General features: G+C 38.4%; 1 protein-coding gene across 1 annotated transcript in view; it reads right to left on the bottom strand.

The window, feature by feature from the left end:
* Positions 1–217: 217 nt before the first annotated feature.
* Positions 218–26266, bottom strand: part of LOC131151008 (folate-biopterin transporter 1, chloroplastic) — a 49482-nt gene continuing 23433 nt past the window's right edge. The window contains exons 5-9 of the mRNA XM_058102161.1: positions 17665–17813; positions 17314–17568; positions 17018–17186; positions 16795–16887; positions 218–793 (exon numbers count right to left, since the gene is read on the bottom strand). Of these exons, the coding sequence (XP_057958144.1) occupies positions 494–793; positions 16795–16887; positions 17018–17186; positions 17314–17568; positions 17665–17813 (966 nt within the window). The 3' untranslated portion in view covers positions 218–493. The remainder of the gene's footprint in view (positions 794–16794; positions 16888–17017; positions 17187–17313; positions 17569–17664; positions 17814–26266) is intronic.

Here is a 26266-nt window from a genome sequence, read left to right as displayed (position 1 = left end):
CATAATCATATAAAGCAAATGAATTTGCCCTTTAGATTACTGCAGCAGACAAACTCAGTATGCTAGTTTAGCATAGTCACTAAACCAAACCTGGTAATATTGACCCCTCCCCCTCAACTTCTAACCTTACTTTCAGATTTCAAATTTTTGTTTTCTCAATCCAGATTAGTTTTCCCACTTAACAATGAAACCTCATCAATCTAAGCGACCAGAGCAATAGTACATGTAAAGCAAATGAATTTGCTCTTTAATTTACTGCAGCAGACAAACTCTGTATGCTAGTCTAATCAAACGCAAAACAACATCGTCTCTAAACCTAACCTGGTAATATTTACCTCTCTCTCTCTCTCTCTCTCTCATTTTTATTTTTTTTCCGCAAATGTAAGGTGAGTAAGATCCAAATTTGGGCACAACGGGGTTCAAATAGGACAACCTCTGAAGGTGATGCAGGTACCTTGGATGATGGCATGATGCAACTGCGAACCACCAACATTCAATTAGACTTCATCTCAACATCTCCATTGTCCTGAGAAGCAATTTCGTAATCATCTCCAGGAAGGAGGCCAAGGAGCGGTAATGGAAACAAGGAGCTGAGGTTGCAAATGATTATCAGAATGGCCAAGTTACCAAAACTGTCTTTTGTGACACCAAAGAGCTGGGTTAGACCAGCACCCAGCAAACCGCCAACCACACTCCCTCCATTTGATATGGACATGAGTGTTGCGAAGAGTGTTGCTTCCATTCCCGGTGGGCATAATTTCGCTGCTAAAACAAGAACCGGCATGAAAGAAACCTACAGTAAAAGTAGCATTCAGTTAGCAGGACTGCAGGAGAATCAATGGCAGGGTCTATTCAGAATGGGACAATCAACAAAAAATTTGAACAGCAGAAAATAGAAACCGTGAGAAGTGCAATAAGCTCAAGATGGGAATGCTGTGACCGTTAGAATGTCAATACAAATTACTGACTTAAAATATCAACACCAGGGACAGGAAAAAGTTACTCAAATCACTGGTCACCATCAAGTCTTGCTCTTTTAACAGAAACAAGACCAACTCCAGCATGAACAATTGCGGAGAAACTGACTCCAGTTACTTAAAAGTGGTAAAGCAAGCTCTAAATACATGAACAATGCATCTCAACCACTGGACATGCTTATTTTTAAATGCACAAGTCATGGACCATATGCCAACTTTTCCAAGCATGTGATACCTTCTCAAACAAACTTTTATTCACAGCAGGGAAAGCCTGACAACTTCATTAAACAGATGTGAAGGACAAAGAGTCAGACCCATAAAGATATTGTTCGGATATAAGTAGTATACATTGCGAGGAAGCCATAAGGATTGTATAGATTTGACAATAAAAAGTATTACTAAATCAATATTTGTATACTAAAAATCACTAAGATGAGTGCTGAATCTCAGAAAAAAAAAATTGCACAAATATGCAATAATCATTTTAAACAGCAGTTAGGTATTATGATTTTAGGTCATCATGTTACAAGTAGCAATACAAAAATAAATTAATTAATTCAAAATGAAAGTACTCATGAAAAATTGAAGGCAGCACCAAAAGAAAATTTGAAAGCTGACAAAGCTAATTGCTAGTTTGCAACAATGAACAATAGATGGATCAGGCACAGTGATTTAATTCGAGTCTCAAGAACTGGAGCAAGACAAAAAAAATAGTAGCTCTTAAACTCTGAGGAAAATGCCCTCGATCGTCTGATTTGGAGGAAAATGATTCATGTAGCCCCACCTAGTGGGACTTGGGCTTCCTTTTGTTGAATAAAAATTAATTCATGAAACCTTGAAGCCAGCCCCAAGATGGAGGGAATTAACTATGCTGGACCAGGGAGGGTGATTTAATTCAAGTTGCAGAAGAAGAAGAAGAAGCAGGAACCAATGAGGGGGGGGGGGGGGGACTGCAGGTGCAATCTTGATTCAAACAATAACTGTTCCAACAACACATTCACACTACTTATACACCCAATACTACAACTAACACAAATAAGACAAGATTAACCTAAGTACTTAAAATACACAAAACAAACTTAAATTAACTGAACTCCTATAATAACCAGAGTTTCCCCAATTTTTTTTTTTTAAAACTAGCTATAATATAAACATCTAAAGTCCTCAATTGGTGGTTCTCCATCAAACTCCTCCTGATAGAGAAAACTCAACCTCGAGTTTTGAATGGCATAGTAGCTTTAACTCCATGAGTGAGAACAAAATCAAACATGTAGGCATATTAAGAGAAGACACAATCTGCATTGCATCATCCATCACCACCATTGGAGAATATCTAGAAGACCCTCCAACCGCAAGTAGCACAGAAGGCTGCAATGTCCCCTGATAAAACAACAAATCCTCCAAACAAGAAATTAATTTGACATTCTAATCTATTGGCAGCTCAAGGAAATATGAATTCAGCCATATTCTAGGATAATGGACAATGAGTCACTAGATTTAGTTAAGAAAAATGTAGTGAGAGAAGATGAGAGGGATAGAGGCACAAGTGTACTAAATTGATGAGAACTAATGTCAATGTGATTTTCAACGATAGGTTCCATTAAAAGAATTTTCAACAAACTCTGGAGCAACCAATTGTTCCTCACTCTTTGGGTTAGAAATGGAAAATTGAGGTTGTAGAGTTAGGTCATGGACAAACATATCTTTCCTAGTAGTAGGCAACTCAACTTGATATTCATTGCAAATCTCAACAACCAAGTTTGGTGACAAGTCAAGTCTATCTCTGGCCTAGATGCTCCAATTGTGTTTAGTGTCACTAAAGACAAGTATATGGCCTCATTTTGAGGATATTCATGACTCATGTCCACAGAAGAATAAAAAAATTGTGCACTAGTAATCATTAATGTAGTCATGGAAAACAATGTGAACTTTGTAAATATGGCTTGTGATTATCTTTTGACTATCTTTATTTGATTTTGTGAGTTAAAAACAGCCTACATGTGATTTAGGAATTATATTATCCTTTTTTATTTACTTTATTTGTAACGTTCTAAGTTTTTCCTATTTTTATACAATTTATTTCACTTATTTTTCAATTGAAAAACACATTTCCAAAAGGCTTATGCCTCACCTTGCAGCTTAGTCATTTAAAACAAAACATTGAGCATGCACATCTTGAGCAAACAGCAGCACATAAATTGACAGCACAAACCAGGCCAGACAACAGCTTCCAGATATGCCAAAGAAGCAACTCAAAACAGTCAAATAGAAAACAGCAGGGCATGACACATTTTCACCACAAAGAATGCGGGAAGATGTAGCAATCAGCAACCAACAAGAACCAACACAGTCAAAAACTTTCCAACATCAAATCGTCCATTCAGACATAAACAAACAGCTGGAGCAGCAGTCTACAGAACAGAAAACAGGAGGACAGGAGCCACTCATGTCCCAGGAAGACAACATAAAATAGAGTTCATGGTCGTCTACTAGGCTCCAAGCCGTCAAATCAATTTCACAATCACACTCCATAGAATGAATATCTTTCTCTTCTAACTTTACAGGTCTGACAAATGTTTTAAAAGACAAAGGCATAAGGTGAGGCATTTTAACCCATAAGAGGCAAAGCCTAAGCCTTAAGGCATTGGGGGTAAGCCTTCTAAGAATTTGTTTATAAGATAAAAATATGTAAATAAATTTTATATATTTTAAAAATCAATAAAAATTAAGAAAATCACAAATATAATGTAAGAAAGAAAAATTACTTATACTTTGCGAACTACTTGTTCGCCATTCTAAAATTGCTTACTTGAATAAATGACATAAATCATGACAAGAGATGGCTATTTTACTACAAAGTTCAAACTATTTTCATGATCTAAGATACAACTCCCAATATTTTTGGAAGATTGAGGTTCAAGAGTTCTAGAAATCAACTCATATTATGACATACCTTTTACACAAACATGTAGTTAAAATGTTTTAACCAATTCTTACTAGAGAATCACACACCCAAAATGCCTAAGCCTCAACTAAAAATCCGCAAAAGGCGTGCCTTTTGTAAAAATTCCTAAGCCTCAACATGTGATGCGTTAGCCTTTTTGGAATTTGGTATTTTAGATTGAGCCTCAAGGCGTTTTAGGCATGCTGTGCCTTGAGGCAAGCCTCAAAATGAGCCTCGATTGAGCCTTTTAAAACACTGGGCCTGAGTTGGTACAGTGACGATGTCTCTGGGATTCTGGCAAATCAGTCACTAGTTTCTGTTGATGATTGCTGGAACAGAAAAATTGATGAACAAGAACAAAAACAAAGACAAAAAACAGAAAAAAAAAAAACAGTAAGAAGAAGAAGAAAAAAAGAATAAGATTATTGAGTTGATCTGTGTAAAGGATTAAATTGAGACAGTGCACCACCTTTGGCTGCAGTTGGACTGAAAATATGTGGGACTGAGCTTTACGCATGATGGGAAACCATTGACAATTGATAGGTCTACAATTTCTGAAATTTTCATTGAAATTTCTGCTTTCGGCAACTCATGTAATCGAAATGTCAGTCAATGTCCCTCTTACAAAATTTCCACAAATCAAACAAAATATTATCAAAAAGTTTTGAAAATTTTGACTAGAGAATAATCTTCTGGGAAAGTGAAATTTAAGATTCAGAACTCAAGTTGAAATTTTCTGATTTTTTCTTTATAGCAAATTGAAATTTTCTGACTTAATAAAGCTTCCTTGTAAAATAAATAAATAAGGATTCTTAGCAGAAGGATATTAATGAAAGCTTTCAGACTTTCAATCTTTTATGCAAAATTGAATTCAGATATTAGCCACAACACTTCTTTAGGAGAATGGAAGAAATATATATTCAACAAGAGACAAGCTAAGTGTTTAAGCTTACTTAATCAATGACAACAGCTACTATTATCAAAAAGAATACATTGGGTCATAGAATCAAGAATAGAAGAGCTTTCATCTTCAAAATAGCTGCATCCCGTGACCTCCAAATATGATAAATCAAAGCTAACCACGCCAATTTATTTTTAACAGCAGAAGGAGAAAAATCCAGAGAAGACAGCCAAGTGATTTCTCTTTCCCAGCTAGTAAAAGATCTTGGTATCTCGAGGAGGTTGCGAACCTTATGGAATATAGCCTTGGTGAAGACACAATCAAAGAACAAGCAATTTCTACTTTAAGTGTTACTCTCGCAAAGGATGCAGCCAGGATTAATAGAATCATTCCAAGTAGCCAGCTTATCAAGTGTGGCAGACTGTTTAGATTAGCCACAACATTTGATTTTATTACTAAATTAGCCGTATTTGATAATAATTAACATTTAACTGATTTATGAATTTTATTTATATTAATTAAATATGTTTAATATGGTTATTATATTACAGTTGTTCCACCTTATACACCACACGCCAGTCATAGATGCATATCATGAATTTTATTGACCATATTTTAGTTCTAAACATTGCATTGTTATGTCTATTAACAGTTTATAATATTCATAAAAAAAACTCCATGTTTTACTACTAACCATCAGTTTGAAGTTTGAAATTTGAAATTGAAATTAAAACTGACAGACAATTTTCATTTTTTTGAAGCCTTGAATAAAGTCAAAATTGAAACTTAAAACCCCCGTCTGCTGAGCAGTGGCTCTTGGAGGGGTACCCAAAAAAATTCAGAGAGGAAAAAGACCATTGAGTCAATCCCTCTTAACTAAAATTTGGTTGGTGTGTAGGGTTGGGAGAGAAATGAGAAATCACAGAACTTTTGAAGGAGTTACCAACCCTTTAAACACCCCTAAAGGATAGCTGATAAAACACTGTTTTGGTATAGTGGGCAACCTTTTGTAAATTGTCAACAAAAGGATAGCGGACATAAAACATTGTTCTTTTAGGTTTAGGGAGCAGCATTTTGAAAATTGTCAAGCTGTGATTGATTTTGATGATGATACTCAGTAAATTCTTTGGCTTTCAGTTGCACCCCTTTGCTACCTATAATAAAGCTTTATTTTTCCTATCAAAAATAAATAAATAATAAATAAATTGACAAAGAAAAAGAAGAAGAAGAAAAAGAAGAAGAAGAAGGGATGATGCACACTGGTGCTCCAATACCTTGTACAGAATATCAGAGGTGCGGTCGTGCGTGCATGCATGCATTCACAGGTGTGTGTGTGTGTGTGTGTGTGTGTGTGTGCGCGCGCGTGTGTGTGTGAGAGAGAGAGAGAGAGAGAGAGAGGAAGAAAGACATCCGTGATTTCTCTCCTCTCACAAATGCTGAGATAGGTAGGAAATTGCACTCCAACCTTTGCACACCGTCAGCACTTAATTTATCTAGGTTAACTCTAGGAAGCCTAAGGGCCCATTTAATTGTGGAAAATAGTTCCCATTTCAATTTTTAATTTTCCAAAAAATTATATAAATTTCAGCTTATTTTTCAGTTTTCCAATATTCAAATAAAAAAAAAAGGTAGAAAATAAAGGGTTTATTTAGTTGTGCAAAAAAAGTTTTCATTTTTCATTTTTGAATTTCAAAATAAATATAAAACAATTTATTTTTAAATTTTCCAAAAATTATATAAGAATTCACAAATTTAGAGAACAACCAAAATATATTTTCCAACTTTCCTAACAAATTCAGAAAACTGCAAAACAAGGTGGCAATTTTTGTAATTATTTGACAAATAGGAAATGGAAAATAAAACTATTTTCCACAAGTGAATAGTGCCAAAAAATTTTATTGTCTTCCATTTTTTTCAATACAAAATAAAAACATTTCAAAACTGAAAAATAAGCTGACTCCTTTTTAATTCTTTAAAAAATTTAAAATGGCATATGAAAACTATTTTCCACAACAAAACAGGCCCTAAAGTTGACCGAGGTGCACTTTTGAGAAGCAGGATTTTTTAGGGTCTTTCCTTTGGATTTTATTAACTTTTTGGAAGTCAATTTTAGTTATATTTTCAATTTTAGGTACATTTTCAATTTTTGGATCCCGAGATACCTAAAAGTATTCTAAAGACTACCCACATGAACCAAAAAAATGCTTTTGGAAAAAAAAAGGTCGCTAAATTTTTTAGGGTTTTTTTTCTCTTTTTTAGCCTTCCTTGACGTAAAGGTGAATCAAATTAGAATACTTTATTTTTATTTTTTTTTCAAGAGGAGGAGAAGCAGCATGAGAAATAGTGTTGCTTTGACCCTGTTGACCAAGGATCAAAACAGTGATGTTTTGTGTTGGCATAGTGTTGTTTCTAGTATGATGGCCTTTTGCTTAAGAGTTCTTCAAAAAACAACAACAACGCCAATTCTCAAAACAACAACAACAACAACAGCAATAATAATAATAAATAAACAATGTCATGTGCGATGCACACGCCAATGTCATTGTCGGCCAGCAGGGCATGCACTAGCCACACTTGGCCCCTAACCTTACCACATTTGTCTGATGGTCTTTGACCCCCACCGGATTTAGGACAAGACTATTTGGGCCAAGACTGTTACATTTGGGTGTCTCATGGATCCTACACAATGATTTAAGTATCATATAGGGGTGTGGGCCACTTTGACAAGCGCACCACAAATCGAGGAGACTATCACAACCCCATTGACCATACAAGGATGGTTTAGGCTTCAAACTCATGAGGCACCTTTAATATGGAAAAGAGAGAGGCCCAATGGGCCAACATAGACACAATATCTCATTGGAGTTATTGGACAAAGATTGTTACACCGGGTACGACAAGACCAATTCAATCCAATTCCACCCCTTTCCTTCTCCCCTCTGTTCTAGCAATTGATGCAGCATGCAAACAAGATCAATTTTAATTTTCCTTATTTTCATTGTACTTTAGTTTGTTTTATTTGGGTATCTTCACGAAGGTTACATCTTCAAGAATTTACAACAATAACAACATACCTTTTAAGTCCCATAAGGTGCGACCAGTTGTATGAATCCCTTTCTGCCAATTCACATGATCAAGGGCATTTTCCTCTACTAGCTTAAGAGCTATTAAATCCTTCCTCACAATATCATTTCATATTATTTTAGTTATACCTCTACCCCTTCTACTACCAGTAACACTATCTCACTCCTCTTTAGTGGTGCACTATTTGACCTACATTTCAAATGCTTAATCCATCTAAGTCGCACCTCTCTTATCTTGTCTTTTGCTGGTGCTATGCCTAAATTATTGCGAATATGTTTGTTCCTTTATCCTTTAATGTTATACCGCTCATCTACCTTAGCCCATCAGTATTTCATCACCTTTTACTTTTTGGATACGTTGTTTCTTACTTGTGCAAATTCTAATCCACGCAGCATAGCTGGTCTTATAGCCACCCTATAGAACTTTCCTTTTAATTTTAAAGTTAATCTATGATCACACAACACATTTGAAGCACCTATTCATTTTACCCAACTTGCTTTAACTCTATGTTTACTTCTGCTTGCATGATAGATCCAAGGTATCAAATTTTACCAGCACTACTAATTTCTTGATTATCAAAATTAATCTTATTTCCAATATTACCTCCTACGTGGATGAAGTTACATTTCATTTATTTTGTTTTATTTCTACTTATCCTAAAGCCTCTAAACTCTAAAGTTGTTCGCTATAGTTCTAAATTAAATTATACTCTAATCCTACTCCCATCAAATCTACAAAGAACATACACCATGGGATCCCATTTTAGATATTGCTAGAGAGTTCATCGATCACTAAAGCGAAAAGATAAGGACTCAAAGTGAAACCCTGATGTACCCCTAATGTGATTGGAAATTCTCTAGGCTCTACTTTTTCAGTCCTAACGCTAATATTTACTCTATCATAAATATCCTTAATGACCTCAGTATATCTACCACATACTCTCTTCTTTTCCAGAACCCACCAAAGGACTTCAATAAGCACTCTATCATAGGTTTTTCTTCTCTCTCTCTCTCTATCTCTCTCTCTCTCTCTCTCTCTAGGTCAATAAAACCATGTACAAGTCCCTCTTATGCTTGGGAGTTAGACAACAAAACCATGTACAAGTCCCTTTTCTTTTTTCCTAAAATTCTCCATTAACCTTCTCACAACATGAATAGCTTTTGTTGTCTAACTCCCAAGCATAAACCCGAATTGATTCTTTGATACCCTCATCTCTACTCTTATTCTTTATTCAATTACCCCTTTCCACTATTTCATTGTATGACTCATAACTCATAAGTTAGATTCCGTGATAGCTATTACAATTTTGATCATCACCTTTGTTTTTGTATAAAGGTATAATGTACTTCCCTCTCTCTCTCTCTCTCTCTCTCTCTCTCTCTCCTTTAACTAGAATATTACCATTTTCATTCCTTCATACATTCTACATTACCTGAATTTTTGCATTTTCTTTCTTTGGCTCTAGCAAGTTTATATGTCTCTCTCCTTATGTATCTAGCCTAGCATATAGATTATCATAAGCCCTACCTTTAGCTTCACTACTGGTCTTTTTTTATTTTATTTATTTTATTATTTATTTATTTTATTTTTTTTGCATTTTTTCTTGCCTCCATAATTTTCTAGGTTTTCTATATTTCTACAATTTTGTCATGTTTTGTACCAAATTCTTTTCTTTACAGCCTTTTGGATATCTTAATCCTGCCACCAACTTTCTCTATTGCCCAAGAATCTTCCTTTATCAAGATTCTAGGATATTATTTAGGAAGCAAGATTTAAGGGTATTATTATCTAGAAAACTAGTATTTTAGTTTATTTTTAGGTTTCTTAACTCAGTTTACTTATTCTCCAAGTGTTGTAAACCTATAGAAGGCCTCCTATGCATTAGTTTAGGGGGATTGGAATTGAGAATTAGAATAGTTGGACATTTGTCCTACATCAAGTGGTACCAAAGCAGACACTCATCTGACATGGCTGTATATGTTATTTGAAAGGGTTCGCAATTTTAACTTAAATCACTGCTGCTGTCAATGTTTGACAGGGTTGTCAATGAGTATTTACTCAATCTCGTAGGGTTTGCAATTTCAACTTAAATTGCCTTGCATCCACCGCTATCTCCACCACCACCACCACCATTCAACAGTAACCTTCACAACTTCCAACAAACCAGAGGAATATCATATTAACGAAAAAAAAAGGTTGCACAACAGCAGATCCCCTCCAATACTAAGTGGACGAATCTGGGCATAAAGCCTTCATCATTGCCTAACATAAGCTCATCATCGTCTACCTCCATCATTGGACCTTGTTGTTGCTTGAAAATATTGTAGCTCAAAGACCTTCATTGTCTTCATTGGCAACTCATAACAGCTTGTGATTTTCGACTCACAGAACAGCCTATCCCTGACAAGCCTCCCTAACCAGTCACCAGATTAGAGTTTGGTTGGGCAGTCGAGCTCTGCTCTCAATGTTCCTGTATCCATCACACCACACCATTGTTACCAAAGCTGGAAGGAAGGTCTTCACTTGTCATTTCCGACCTTCACCAGAGCTTCCAGTTCCACCATCATCATCAACCTAGCCTCGCTCAATTCTCAAATTACTTTCCAAAAAAAAAAACTCTAAATTCAAGTGTCCCGAGTCCACAATCTTGCCTTTCATTGTTCCAACTCAAAAACAAAAGGGATTTGTCGAACAAGATAGCAATTCAAATGTTGTTTCCATCCAGCAAAGAGACATAGTTCAGGAAACTATTGAGGTTGTGGATCGAAAGCATTGGGAGCCTGAGCCTCAATATGTTCAAGTAGTTGAGGAAGCTATTATTAAAATCAAATGGTTATTGGAAGAAATAATGGATGCCTCAAAATTGGAGTTTGATACTCAAGCAATTGATTTCATCATCCCAAATAAATTTACTAGCTGTACTTCCACAGCCGGTTAACTCATAAAATCCCATTTCAATTTGAAGCCAGTACATTGCATTGGTCTCCTTCAAGCATAGTCATACCTTTCTTCATACTTCAGATTATTTAAATTTGAAGTCAAATTCTGTTGGAAATGTGACTCATATTTTGAGTAGAACGCATGCACTGGGAAAGCTACGTGAAGTGAGGAGCAAGAGCAAGAGCAAGAGAGAAGGCTGCAAAAAGAGGGCAAGCTGTCGACGGTTTGGGCTGTCACCGTCGATGGTTTCAAGAAAAATACAGAAGTATATTTCTCTGCTCCAAACCGTCAACGGTTTCTGGTGGCGAACTTCACATAATTCAAACCGAGAAGTCAATAAATTGGGTAAATCGGAGGTTTTTCCTCTAGGGGTTGCTACAGGGATGGTTTAGATAGGATCTAAGGTTCTTGTACATATAGGGTTTGTATTTAATCAATGATTTGTAACCCTAATGTAAGCTTGACATTGTTCATAGTGAGAATCAGAGTTGCTGCCCCCGTGGACGCAGGCAAATTGCTGAACCACGTAAATCTTGTGTCTTTTGATTGTTGCTTTCGTTCTTCTCATTATTGAGTGTTGGCTTCTTTAGTATTGTTCATCATCAAGTGATTGCATTGGTTGTTTGTTTGATTTGTGAGTCAGTGTGAAAGGGCGCTTCCGCGATCAACAAGTGGTATTAGAGCTATTGATTCAACAATGGTTGGGGTCTCTTTGATGAAGTTCGATGTGAACAAGTTCAATGGAACTAATAATTTCGGGTTTTGACAGAGGAGAGTGAAGGACTTGCTAGTGCAGAAAGGGATGGTGAAGGCTCTATGCGAAAAGAAGCCGGACGACATGAACGACACAAGTTGGAAGGAGTTAGAAGCAAAGGTTGTGTCCACTATCCGGAATTGTCTGGCCGATGACGTGAAGTATCACGTCATGGATGAGGAATAGCCGACTGCGGTTTGGATGAAACTTAAAAGCCGGTATATGTCCAAGTTGCTTACGAACAAATTGTCTCTTAAGAAAAAGCTTTATTGGCTTAAGATGGTAGAGGGTTCGGACCTGACTCAGCACATCAACACTTTCAATAAGATCATTAGTGATCTGAAGCAAGTTGATGTGAAGTTCGAGGAAGAGGATAAAGCATTGATGCTGCTGAATCCCCTACTGACATCTCCTACATACGAAAACCTGGTTACAAAGCTGACTTGGGGAAAAGAAACTCCAGAGTTGGAGGACATCCTAAGTGCATTGCTAGGTTTCCACCAAAGGAAGAAGGCCAGCGATGACGGTTCACATGCTGAAGGGCTTGTGGCAAAGGGGAATCAGGATCGTAGGAGGAGCGGCTTCCGGGTTGGATCGATCAACCATAGGGCTTGGTCCAAGTCCAGAAAGAAGAAGGACGTGCGGTATTTTAAGTGCGGGAAAATAGGACACATAAAACCCAAGTGTCCAGAGAAGAGGAAGGGGGTTGCTGAAAGCAAAGAAGGTTCGTCAACAACGGCGAATGCAGTAGAAGAAAGAGGCTTTGAAAGCAATGACGGAGATATGCTCTCGATTTCATCGGAGTCAGATGAGTTCGCAAATTCTTGGATCTTGAACTCAGCGTGTTCTTATCATATGATACCCAATAAGGACTGGTTCACTACATATAGATTGGTTAATTCTGCATCCATTCTGATGGGGAATGATGCTGCGTGCAAAGTGATCGGGATGGGGAATGTCATAATCAAGATGTACGATGGTGTGGTGAGGACGTTGTGTGATGTGAGGCAGATACCAGAGTTGAGGAAGAATCTGGTTTCGTTAGGCACCTTGGATTGTAACGAGTTCAGTTACAAGTTTGAAGGTATGGTAATGAAGATGAGCAAGGGAGTTCTGACCGTGATGAAGGGGAATAGAGTGTCAGGTAATATATATACATTGTCGGGTACCACGGTTGTAGGTGGAGCTGCAACCGTAGAGTCTGAATCTGATAGTACCATTCTATGGCATATGCGTTTAGGGCATATAGGTGAGCGTGGAATGAAGGAACTTCACAAAAGAAATCTTCTGAAGGGGGTAAAATCATGTAAGCTGGAGTTCTGCAAGTATTATGTACTTGGGAAGCAGAATAGGGTTCATTTCATGACAGCCACGCAAAAAATAGAGGGAACATTGGACTACATTCATTCAGACGTTTGGGGACCGGTGAGAGTGGCATCACGAGGGGGACGTGTATTTCGTGAGCTTCATCGACGACTACTCACGAAAGGTCTGGGTTTACTTCATGCGGAGACGTTTGTCAAGTTTAAACTGTGGAAAGATGAGATGGAAAACCAGACCGGGAGAAACATCAAGTTCCTCATGACAGACAATGGAGCTGAGTACACAAACTCGGGTTTTAGAGAGGTCTATGAGCAGTATGGCATAAGGAGGAGGCATTTTTCCGTACACCGGACACCATAGCAAAATGGTATGGCAAAAAGGATGAACCAAACCCTAGCTGAAATGGCTCGGTGCCTCAGGTTGCATGTTGGACTCGCCATGAATTTCTGGGCCAAGGCGGTTAGTATGGCTTGTTTCTTGGTAAACAGATCACCAAGGGCATCATAGAATGGGAAAGTTATTGAGGAAGTGTGAACAGGTAGGGAGGTAGACTACCCTGCACTTAGAGTATTTGGGTGTCCATCCTATGCATACATTCTTGGTGAGGAGAGATCTAAAGTCAAGACGAAGTCTAGACGGTGCATCTTTCTGGGATATCAAAAAGACATGAAAGGGTTCAAGCTGTGGGATCCAGTGGCAAACAAGGTGATGATCAGTAGGGACGTGGTTTTCGATGAGAAAACTATGTTGCGGCGTACTCAGGAAGAAATAGAGAAACATGCGCTAGAAAATCGCAGCAACAACAAGCATGCAATTCAGGTGGAGTTAGAGACTCAAGGCAGACGTGCAGGGAGTCTTAACCTGAAAGATCAGCCAGCGGTGCAGGTGGAGTCAAAAACTCACAGTGGAGATGACACAGGGAGTTCTAGCTCGGATGATCAGCAGCGGCGTCGTAGCATAGTTGTAGACAGACCCAGACACATCATCAGACCACCCCCAGGTACGATTTTGACGATCTGGTGCCTAATGTGCTTATCACTAGCAGCGGGGATCCTACTACCTTTGAGGAGGTTGTGCACAGCCAGAAGAAGGGTAGCTAGATAGGCGTAATGGTGGAGGAGATGAAATCATTGCATAAGAACCAAACGTGGGACTTGGTGGAGCTTCCATCTGGGAAGTGGGCGATTGGATGCAAGTGGATATACAGGAAGAAGAAAGTAGTTTCAGAAAGGGAAAGAGAGAAGTACAAGGCTCGCTTGGTAGCAAAGGGATACTCGCAGAGGAAGGATACTATGATGAAATCTTCTCCCCTGTGGTCAAACACACTTCCATCAGAGTAGTGTTGGGACTAGTGGCGCAACATGATATCCATCTCGAACATATGGACGTAAAGACGACGTTCCCCCATGGTGATCTGGAGGAGCTGATTTACATGACACAGTCAAAAGAGTTTAGCCAACTTGAACAAGAGCACTTAGTCTGCAAACTAAAAAATTCACTGTACTAGCTAAAGCAGTCTTCGAGGCAATGGTACAATAGGTTTGACGCCTATATGACCCATATTGGCTACCTGAGGTGTGAGTACAATTGTTGCGCCTATGTGAGGAATCTTGTGAACGGGTCTCTAATATTTCTGCTATTGTATGTTGACAATATGCTGATTGCTGCTTAAGACATGACCGAGGTAAATCGATTGAAGACTCTGTTGGGAAAAGAGTTCTGGGAGCAGCCAAGAGGATACTTGGCATGGAGATTCGTAGGAACAGAGCTGTAGGGAGACTATGGTTATCTCAGGGCAGTTATGTGGAGAAGATGCTGGAGAGGTGAGCACGCATTTGGCGAGTCATTTCAGGCTGTCTACCGCCCAATGCCCAAGGACCGACGATGAGGTTCGTGATATGTCGAAGGTCCCCTATGCTAGCGCAGTGGGATGTCTAATGTATGCTATGGTGTGTACGAGGCCGGACCCGGCACATGTTGTCAACATGGTGAGCAAGTTCTTCTCGAATCCGGGTCAACAACACTGGGATGCTGTCAAGTAGATTCTCAGGTACTTGAGGGGTACGACCGGATATGGCATAATATTCAGTGGACAATAGAGTGATCCGTTGGTGGTAGGATACATGGATGCTGACTACACAGGAGACTTGGATGACATGAGGTCTACCACAAGTTACGTATTTACCCTTATGGGAGGACCTAATTGTTGGAGGTCTATGGTGCAGTCGCTCATAGCATTGTCTACTACCGAGTCGGAGTACATGGCAGTGGCTGAGACTGCCAAGGAAGCGTTGTGGCTTACGGGATTAGTCAAAGAGTTGGGTGTCCAGCAAGATGGAGTTCGGCTGCAGAGTGACAGTCAGAGTGTCATCTACGTGGCGAAAAATCAGGTGTATCATGCGAGGAAAAAGCACACTGATGTGCGGTATCACAGGGTCAAGGAACTGATTGCTTCAGGAGAACTTCTACTTGAGAAGGTTCATACGTCTGATAAAGTGGCTGATATGCTGACGAAGTCAATCACAACGGACAAGTTCAAGCATTGCTTGGACTTGATCAACGTCTCCAAGTGCTAGACAGGAGACAGACCCAATCTACTGTCCCGAGTGGAACAGCGGTTATGCTTTTAGGTTTCCTAAGTAGTGGATATTTGCCAAGGTGGAAATTATTGGGGATGTGGCTCATATTTTGAGTGAAAAGCATGCACCGGGAAAGCTACGTGAAGCGAGGAGCAGGAGCAGGAGCAGGAGCAGGAGCAGGAGCAAGAGCAAGAGCAAAAGAAAAGGCTGCAAGAAAAGGGCAAACTGTTGACAGTTTAGGTTGTAACCGTCAAAGGTTTTAGGCAAAATGCAGAAGTATATTTCTCTACTCCAAACCGTCAACGGTTTGGCCTAAACCTTTGACAGTTTCTGGTGGCGAACTTCACGTAATTCAAACCGAGAAGCCAATAGATTGGGTAAATTGGAGGTTTTTCCTCTAGGGATTGCTACAGGGATGGTTTAGATAGGATCTAAGGTTACTGTACATATAGGGTTTGTATATAATCAATGATATGTAACCCTAATGTAAGCTTGACAAATCAGAGTTGCTGTTCCCGTGGACGCAGGCAAATTGCCTAACCACATAAATCTTGTGTCTTTTGATTGTTGCTTTCGTTCTTCTCATTATTAAGTGTATGCTTCTTTAGTATTGTTCATCATCAAGTGATTGCATTGGTTGTCTATTTGATTCGTGAGTGAGTGTGAAAGGGTGTTTCCGCTGCGCATCCGCAATCAACAAATTCTAATTGGGGGAGAATGATGTGTGCAAACAAGATCAATTTTAGTTTCCTAATTTTTATCATACTTTCGTTTGATTTATTTAGGGTAATTTTATTAGAGTCATATCTTCAAGATTCTAGGATATTATTATTTAGGAAGCAAGATTTTAGGGTATTATTATTTAGGAAACTAATATTTTAGTTTATTTAGGCTTCTTAAATTAGTTTTCTTATTTTCCAAGCATTGTAAGCCGATAAAAGGCCTCCTATCTATTAAATTTAGGGGCATTGGAATTGAGAATTAAAATAGTTTGGCGCTGGTTCTGCATTGCATTGCCCCCGTCACTACAACCACCAGAACCGGAGTCAGATTTGCCTCCCATCGCCCCTGCCCCTACTTCTCCCACTGCAACAACCACCATTACTATATAAACCAATCTTTGTCAAATTAAGAAAGTCCCATTTTATTTGTCAAACACGACACTTGTGAAAACAAACATTCCATATTTAAGAAGATATCCATGATGCATATGATAAGGGAACTACAGTGATAGTCAATAATGAATCTGTCTCCAAATTTTGTGGTAAGAATTATGCGTAATAAGAAATTACCTGACTAAGAACTGTTATAATCAAAGAATCTCCAATTGCAAACCACTCATCACTTATACCAAGTTTCCTATTTAGTCCAGTAACAAGGAGAACCTGCAGAACAAAATTGAAACACCATTCACCACAAGTAATAACTGTAATATAAATAAGCTTCACAAATAAGTAATATAAACAAGGTGAACCGAAAATAACATCTACAAATAGAATAGGCTGTAGAACAAACCTGACTCATCCCAAGTGCCACACCAATAATGGTTGTCACAAGAAAAATCTTCCGCAAAGGAACAGTCTTCAAAAAACCATTGTAGACCCCTACGCCAACCAGTGAAGCAACTGAAGTGACAAGCTTGACACGTCCTAGAAACTCCGGGGTGAAACCCAGTTTATTAGTGCTGAAACCACAAGATCATTTGTTACAGATTGAAACTCTGTTCACGGATAACAAAAACAAGCTCAAAGCAGCCATGAACCTCATCATGGAAAATAAAGATTAAATAAGCACAATCAAGGACGACTTACGTAAAGTAAAACATGGCAGAGTCCGACTGTGGGGTTGCTTGCCACAGGAAAATAAATACTGTGGGAAGAAATACATTGGGCTGCCTGATAGCATCCCACAACTGACTTATACTCTGTTTTGAGCTTTCGAAAAATCTAGGAGTAGCCAAAAGAAAATTCTGTTTCCTTGCTGAACCAAACATGGGCTGCTCATTAACAAGGACAGCAACTCCAGATGTTATCAGAGGTAGTAGTGCTGTGATGCCAAAAACAAACCTGAGACATAAAAGTTACCACAAAAAAAAAAAAAAGACTAATTATCATTATCATCAGTTATAGGAAAACAAGTGTTAAACAAATCCCCAAAAATACCTTACTCCATAAGCATCAACCAGGGACCCACTAAAATAAGAGCTCAAAATCCCCCCAAAGGCTGATGATCCCCAACATAAAGACTGGAGAGATCCTGACACGCTTTGTGACTCACCGCGAGCCCTCTCTACAACCATGGAATCTACAACCTGAACCATGCTTCAGTTTTGATATGCTGCTGAAGTATACCACCGAAACAAAGAATAAAATCCCAAAATACAGGCAGAAAGTCTAAATGTATGACAACTTTAAAATATACATCTAAAGAAAAGGAAGCATAAGAAAATTGCAGAGGAATGTGACTCAGTTGAACTTGCATGAACAATCTGCTCGCTATTCTTCATTTGGTATAAGATTCATTTAAACACATCCCAGCATATACATGCCCAACCCAACTCAAAGAAGACTACTAATTGACAAGCATTGATTGCCCATAACCTATACAAATCTTCTTCTTCTTTTCGTGGTTTGCTATATCAAGGGTCATAAACTACAGCCTACCTGATCCAAAGGTGAACATGACTCTTTCTCACTAACCTCACCTGAGTTCTTCACTTCTCCATGTCCCTTCCCTCACCATTGTCGCTCCTTCAACCTTGATCACATCACTGATTTGCTCCATTGATTCATTTTCAATGCTCTTTTCAATAGCATCCATTTCATGTTTTGTCTGCTCCAGTTCCACCATTCACCTATCTCAACTTCCTCATTTTAGCTTCACTCTCTTGGAAGATGTTTCATGTTTGTCATAAATTATTACATTAATATCCTATCAGTTTGATGAATCAATACATATGAGCTCTGCATCATGCACACATCTACAGTGTCGAAGGTACTTATCATCAAGACCCATGGCTTCTTTACTAATCATAGTAATTAGCTAGTGGATCATATTCAAACATAGTTTTATGTGGCATTAATTATAAATAGAAAGATGCACCTAGAGATGCACACCTTTATTGAAGAACCTTATAATGTAAGCACAAAAGCAATCATCAGTTACACCACACTCAATCCTAAAATTTTATCACCACACTCAATCCTAAAATTTTATTCACGGCAATGGTCCACTGGACATGCAATTTTGGTTAAACATTTTATCAATTGAGATGGGTTATATCTCCTTACAACCACTAGACTTTACTGCAGTACAGAGGTTGCAATCAATACTGCATCCAATCCACAGCAACATGACAATATGAATTTTGGTAAAGCTGGAAAACATGTTGCAAAGCAATAAATGATTCCTACCCTACGTCAATATTAGAAACGCAATTGCAGATGATTCTGCAAATGAAGTTCCATGATTAAACTTACATGGCAAATTGGGCATGCTGAGGGTGAATTATATATTTGTATTAGCGTAGGGGGATAATAAGACATATCAATAGAATTATTCAGCTTATTAAAATTGATACCATAATTTTACTGATACAAATTTATTGAAAAAGAGTAAACCTTTAAAGGATAGCAGAAACATAATATATAATTTTTGGATCAATAGGCAAAAGCTATGCAATCAAAGTATAGATTCTAAATCTTTTAGCGAGGTGGTGGAAACTAAGTAAAAAGGAATCACCCATGGAGTGAACCCTATAATCCTCTATGGATGAACATTTTGCTAATGTAAATGGCCTGTGCCTCCAAAAATCCATTAGACTACACTACAGTAACAAGGTTGCAGACATTTTATGAAGCAGTAAATCGGAAAATCATCTCGCAGATATCTTAGAAAAAGTAGTTTCAGCATCATAATACATTCCAAATTGGGCAGGCAAACTATGTATTGTATCAGTCAAAAACAAGTTTGCACTTGAATTATGCAGTTTTTGTTTTTTCAATTAGAATTATTTAGTGTCTTAAAGATGATATATAAATTTACCAACACATTAATTAAAATAAATTTTTTGTTGCGATAAAACAACAACAAAAAACCAAGCCTTAAGTCCCCACTAGGCGAGGTCAGCTGCATGAATCCTTTTCTGTCAATTTACACAGTCCTGGGCAATTTCCTTCGACAATTTAAGGGCTATTAGATCCTATATTAGGGTACTGTCCACTTATAGAGGTGTTAAGATTTAATTAAAATTAATGACTTAACTTGAAGATTAGCCTCGCCCTGTATTTATAATACAAATTAAATACATTCTAATGATAATAATACCTTTACTAACTCTCACTAATTAACATACTAACACACTCAATAATAATAATACTTGTTAGACAACCACTTTACCTAAAAGCTTAATCTATTAGGGTTGTGGGCCAACAATGCATATCAAGCTTTAACACTCCCCTGCACGTGCAGCCTGACAACACGTGGAGAGATATACACACGATAAATAACACCCATAATAGGGAACATAACAACTTTTTTAAGCACCACACAATAAACGCAGGCAACAAGACTAGAACCCAGGACCTCTTGGTAACCAACTCTAATACCATGTTAGACAACCACTTTACCTAAAAGCTTAAGCTATTAGATTGTGGGTCAACAATGTATATCAAACTTTAACAATACTAAAAGTCATATATAACCTCTAACACTCCCCCTCAAGCTGGAGCATAAATGTCATAAGCTCCTAGATTGTTACAAATGAATTTAACATAAACACCCCCCAATGCTTTGATAAAAAAATCAGCAAGCTCCATGTCCGACTTCACATAAGTGTTTGTAATGAGCTTCTGCACAAGTTTCTCCCAAACAAAGTGGCAATCAACTTCAATGTGCTTCGTCCGCTCATAAAAGACTAGGTTGGAGGCAATATAAAGAGCAATATGATTATCACACATCAACTTCATAGGTTGAGAATGTGTAAAACCCAATTCTTCCAACATGTTCTTCAACTAGACAAGTTCACAGGTAGTGTGAGCCATAGCTCTATTTTCTAATTTAGCACTTGACCTTGCCACCACAATTTGTTTCTTACTTTTCCAAGAAACCAAATTACCACCAACCAAGATACATTACCCGGTGGTGGATCTCCGACCGAAAGGCGATCCAGCCCAATCTGCGTCTATATATCCAAGGATATAAGTGTGACCCTGATTAGGATATAAAAGACCTCTACAGGTGCACCTTTGAGATATCTTAAGATGCAAATTACTGTGTCTCAATGACTAGTCCTCGGAGAATCTAGAAGTTGACTCACACGACACTTGTTGCAAAAGATATATCCAGTCGAGTAACTATGAGATAATTCAGCTTTCCAACAAGTCTCTAGTACTGTCCAAGATTAGGTAACAAATAACCCATATCTGACATTAACTTTTTGTTAGGATCCATGGGTGTATCAACTGTTTTAGATCCCAACAAGCCAGTTTCATCCAATAGATCAAGAACATACTTCCTCTATGACACAACAGTTTCGATACAAGATCTAGATACTTCTATACCCAAAAAGTATTTCAACGGTCCCAAATCTTTGGTCTGAAACTTAGTTTGTAGAAAAAGTTTGAGACTCTGAATACCTTTATCATCATCACTTGTAATAACAATATCATCCACATAAACAACAAGAAGGATCTTACCTAATGAAGTATGATGATAAAACACAAAATGATCCGCAGCACACTGTCGAAGACCAAACTCAAGTACTACAACACTAAAACAATCGAACCATGCTCTAGGAGACTTTTTAAAACTATATAAAGCCTTCTTGATCCTACACACTAAGCCTGACTCCTCCTGAGCAACAAACCTAGGTGGTTGCTCCATATAAACCTCCTCCTCAAGGTCACAATGCAAGAAGACATTTGTCATATCTAGTTGATGCAAAGGCCAGTGACATGTAGTAGCCAAGGAGATAAACAGACGTACTAATATAAGTTTGGCAACCGGAGAAAAAGTGTCAGAATAATATAGACCATACACTTGAGTGTATCTCTTAGCAACAAGACAAGCCTTCAGACGAGCCACAAAACCATCAGGGTAGACTTTCATAGTGTAAGCCCAGCGAAAACCAACCACAGACTTGTCAGAAGGAAGAGGTACCAAGTCCCAAGTACCATTGTCATGTAACGCATTCATCTATTCAACCAAAGCACCCCTCCACCTTGAATGGGCTAAGGCTTCCGGAAAAGATTTAGGAAGGGTAGTAGATGATAAAGCATAGATAAAACAATAATAGGAGGGTGATAAGGAGTCAAAAGAAACATAGTTTGAAATGGGGTGGTGAGTACATGTTCGTGTACCTTTCCAAACAGCAATAGGAGAATCAACATCATGGGAAGTATGATCATCAGACGAGGAAACTAAAGGCGTGGTAGTAGAAGCTAGAGGGGACTCTCTTCCTTGGAGCCACCATCGTGAATACACCAACAAATTAGGATGATCAAGGCGATGGGAAGGACTCGAACTACATGGAGACTTATATGGTTGGTTGAGCAAGGACAGCAACGTAGAATCTGGAAGATTAGACAAAAGAAGAGACTCAATGAGCTCAGAAGCGCTTAGTGACTGGGTGTAGTAAGGTGTACACTCAAAGAAGGTAACATCGACAGAAACAAAGAAGCAATACAACACAAAACCATAATAACGATATCCCTTTTTAAGTATATGAGTAGCCCAGAAAGACACATTTTATAGCACGAAAATCCAACTAATCCACCCTAGGAGTTAGTTGATGAAAAAAGGACACACGCTCAAATATATGAGGAGGAAAAGAAAATAAAAGTGAATTAGGAAAGAGAACGGCGTAGGGAATTTTACCACCAAGAACAGAGGATGGCATTCTATTGATCAGATAACAAGCAGCAAGTACAACATCACTTCAAAACACTTTAGGCACATGCATTTGATAAAGTAAAGTGCAAGTGATCTCAATAAGATGTCTATTTTTCCGCTCTGCAACCCCATTTTGTTGAGGAGTGTGAGCACAGGATGATTGATGAACAATACCAAATTGAATCATATAAGTAGTGAATTGTGCACTAAAAAACTCTTCAGCATTATCACTTCGAAGTATTCGAATTGGCAAACCAAAATGAGTCTTTATTTCAGAACAAAAGGCACAAAATACATGAAATAACTCTGAACAATCTTTTATTAAATATAACCAAGTCATTCATGAATAATCATCCACAAAAGTTACAAAGTACCAGAAACCCAACTTGGACATGACCCTACTAGGACCCCGAACATCTAAATGAACTAACATAAAAGGGCTTGCAGCCTGTTTATTGACCCGGGAAGCGAAAGAAACATGATGGTGCTTTCCCAACTCACAAGACTCACAATCGAGACTAGACATAGAACTCAAACTAGGAACAAGACATTTTAACTTTTCCAATGAAGGATGACCCAGGCGACAATGGATTTCGAAAGGTGTGGCAGCAATAGTGCAGGCAATAGAAGGAGATAGTGGCTCAAACTAATAGAGTCCACCAGCTTCACACCCTCTGCCAATTGTCTTCCTTGTCTTTAAATCCTAAATAACCACAAAATAAGGGAAGAATGTCACTAAACAATTCATAGATTTAGTAATTTTGCTAACGGACATAAGAGTGAAAGAAAATTTGGGAATATATAAAACCTAAGGAAGAGAAATAGAAGAAGTGAGATTTACAGTCCCAATTCCATTGCAGCAGTTGTGGATCCATTAGCAAGAGTAACACAGTAAATTTGCAGGATATTGAAGAATAGATAAAAAGCTAGGTATACCTGTGATACGATCAGTGGTCAACGGAGTCTATAACCCAAGGACTAGGACAAGAAGTACCGGATGACAGACATACTGTGTGATTACTTGTTTGGGCAAGAGATGCAATGGGAAGACAAGCATGTTGTGATGCTTGATACTGCTGGAACTTGGAATACTCTTCCTCTGACATAGAGATAGTATATTGCCCCCCACTCGACCCCAAAGGTGAGGAGTCGGTGGTGGCTGCATTGGCTGCCCCCAAAGATGTTAAGTCAGTGGTAGCTGCATTGGCAACATGTGAAGGTCTGCCGTGAAGATCCCAACACTACTCAATAGTATGATTATTCCATCCACAATGAGTGCACTTGCGAGGAGTAACTCTGCCTTGTCCTTCTTTACCATTATGATTATTCGAATCACAGTGATAACTTTTACGGTTGTTTGGTAGAGAACTAGAATCAGTCTGTGCAGCAAAGGCTGTCCTCTCAGAGCTAGATGAAAAAGCAAGAGAATGCACGCTAAAGAAAGCATGAAGGACACGAGAATAAGCATCAGCAAATGATGGCAGCTCGGCACTACTGAGTATCCACGACCGAACTGCCTCAAACTCGGGTCTCAAGCCTGCTAGAACACGAAAAATTTTCATCTGCTCCCTCTACTTCTGCATCTCACAAACGTCGGCAATTATAGATTGCACGACGTTAAGCTCCTCATGAATACGCTTCATCTCTCCAAAATAATCTGCAATGCTCCTATCTCCTTGTTGTAATTGAAAGTACTCTTGAGATAAATCATACATACGTGATACATGTAATGTTATTGGAGAACCCACATGTCTTTTCTCTTTTCATCAGAAAAATCAGATTGGAGCAAGTGGTCAGATTTCCCTAATTCTGCTAAATAAATCCAAACAGCTTTAGACCATTGAACATAGTTCTTTCCATCCAACTATTGATTCGTTATATGGGGCAGCAATGTAGGAAACAATTTTTTGGGATTCATAGATTCCATCCCAACACTCACAAATCAGCAATCACGCCAAAAACAAGAAGAACAATCAAAACTAATCGGGACAATCACAAACTATATGAAGCACCGACACAATGACGGACAAGGTGAACAACTTACAGATGGATATAGCACTGCCACAGCACTCACAAATCAGCAACAACGCCAAAAACAAGAAGAGCAATCAATAATCGGAACAATCACAAACCATGTAAAGCACCGACGCAACCATGGACGAGGTGAACAACTCACCAACGGATATAGCACTTGCCACAGCCTCACAACTGAGCGTACCAATGTTGATACAGCTCCAAAAACTCACAAGAAAGCATTCACAAACCCTGAACAGAAATTAATGGAGTACCGCGAGTGCATGGTCGAAAAAGGTTGAATTTTTTAGCCAAAAACTGGCCTAATAGCTTGATAATATAGTCCAAAGAAGGAATCATAGCATGCCAAAAAAAAAAGTAATCGGAACTTCACTCACACGTCGACAAGTGGGGTTGGCCCATGCCGGTGTTTGGCCGGCACATGGGGCGCGTGGAGTGCCCTCCAACAATTAGATTTTTTGGGGTGTGTCGTCAAGGAGTCCGATTATAGGTGTATGGTTGGTTTTGTGATTTAGGATGGGATGGAGGTGGATCTGGGAAGAACAGCTGCGGGAATGGTGTTTTCCGGTGACGGCTGAGGGAAATAGGGTTTAGATAGATCATGCTCTGATACCATTTTAAGATTTGATTAAAATGAATAAGCAAACTTGAAGATAGGTCCCTCCCTCTATTTATAATACAAATTAAATACACTCTAATGACAATAATATCCTCAATAACCCTCACTAATTAACATAATAACACATTCAATAATAATAATACTTGTTAGACTACCACTTTACCTAAAAGCTTAAGCTATTAGCTTGTTAGTCTAGAAGTGGAGAAGAATTGAAATAGTATTTCTTATTATTGTAAAATTAGGTACAATATGAATGTCTTATAGACTACAAGGATAATCTAAAAGGAAAGAATAATAAAGGAAAGAATAGAAAAAAGGAAGGAATGACAATTGCTAACAAATCTCCTAGAATATCTCCTAAGAATATATCCTAGAATATCTCCAAAGATTATTTACATGATTACAGAAATTTCTCCTAAAATCAAGGAGAGTTGACTAGATAAATTTTGAAACTTTCCAACACTCCCCCTCAAGCTGGTTTGAAGATGTCTTCCATAGCCAGCTTGCGATCAAATTTTCAAATTGCTTCTTTGGTAGTCCTTTTATAAGTATATCTGCTACTTGTTCAGTAATAAAGATATAGGGTAAGCAAATCAGTCCACTGTCCAGCTTCTCCTTTATAAAATGCTTGTCGACCTCAACATGTTTTGTTCTATCATGAAGCACTGGTATGTGAGCAATGGCTATAGCAGATTTGTTATCGCAGTAGAGTCTCATAGGTAGTGGATTAGTAACTTTCAATTCTTCCAATAATTTTTTAATCCACAACACTTCACAAAGTCCATGAGCAACTACTCTAAATTCTGCCTCTGCACTACTCCTAGCTACCACATTTTGTTTTTTGCTTCGCCATGTAACCAAATTTCCACCAACAAAGGCACAATAACCAGAAGTTGATCTTCAATCGGTTATACTCCCAGCCCAATCTGCATCAGTGTATACCTCAACTTGTAGATGTCTATGGTCTTCAAACAATAGACCTTTTCCTAAAGTTCCCTTTAAATATCTCAGGATTCTATAAACTACATCAAAGTGGTCAACCCCTGGTGAGTGCATGAATTGGCTTACCATACTGACAGCCAAGGCTATGTCGAGACGTGTATGTGATAGATAAAGTCGCCTTCCAACCAATCTTTCGTACTGGTCTCTATTGGTTACTTCCTCAGGCTTGGCAGGTTGTAGTTTAGGATTAGGCTCTATAGGTGTCTCAGCTACTTTAC

The sequence above is a fragment of the Malania oleifera genome, chromosome 3, assembly GCF_029873635.1.
Source record: "Malania oleifera isolate guangnan ecotype guangnan chromosome 3, ASM2987363v1, whole genome shotgun sequence".
Lineage (NCBI taxonomy): Eukaryota > Viridiplantae > Streptophyta > Magnoliopsida > Santalales > Ximeniaceae > Malania > Malania oleifera.
Note: the sequence above shows the minus strand (reverse complement) of the source record. Positions and strands in the feature narration are given on the sequence as shown.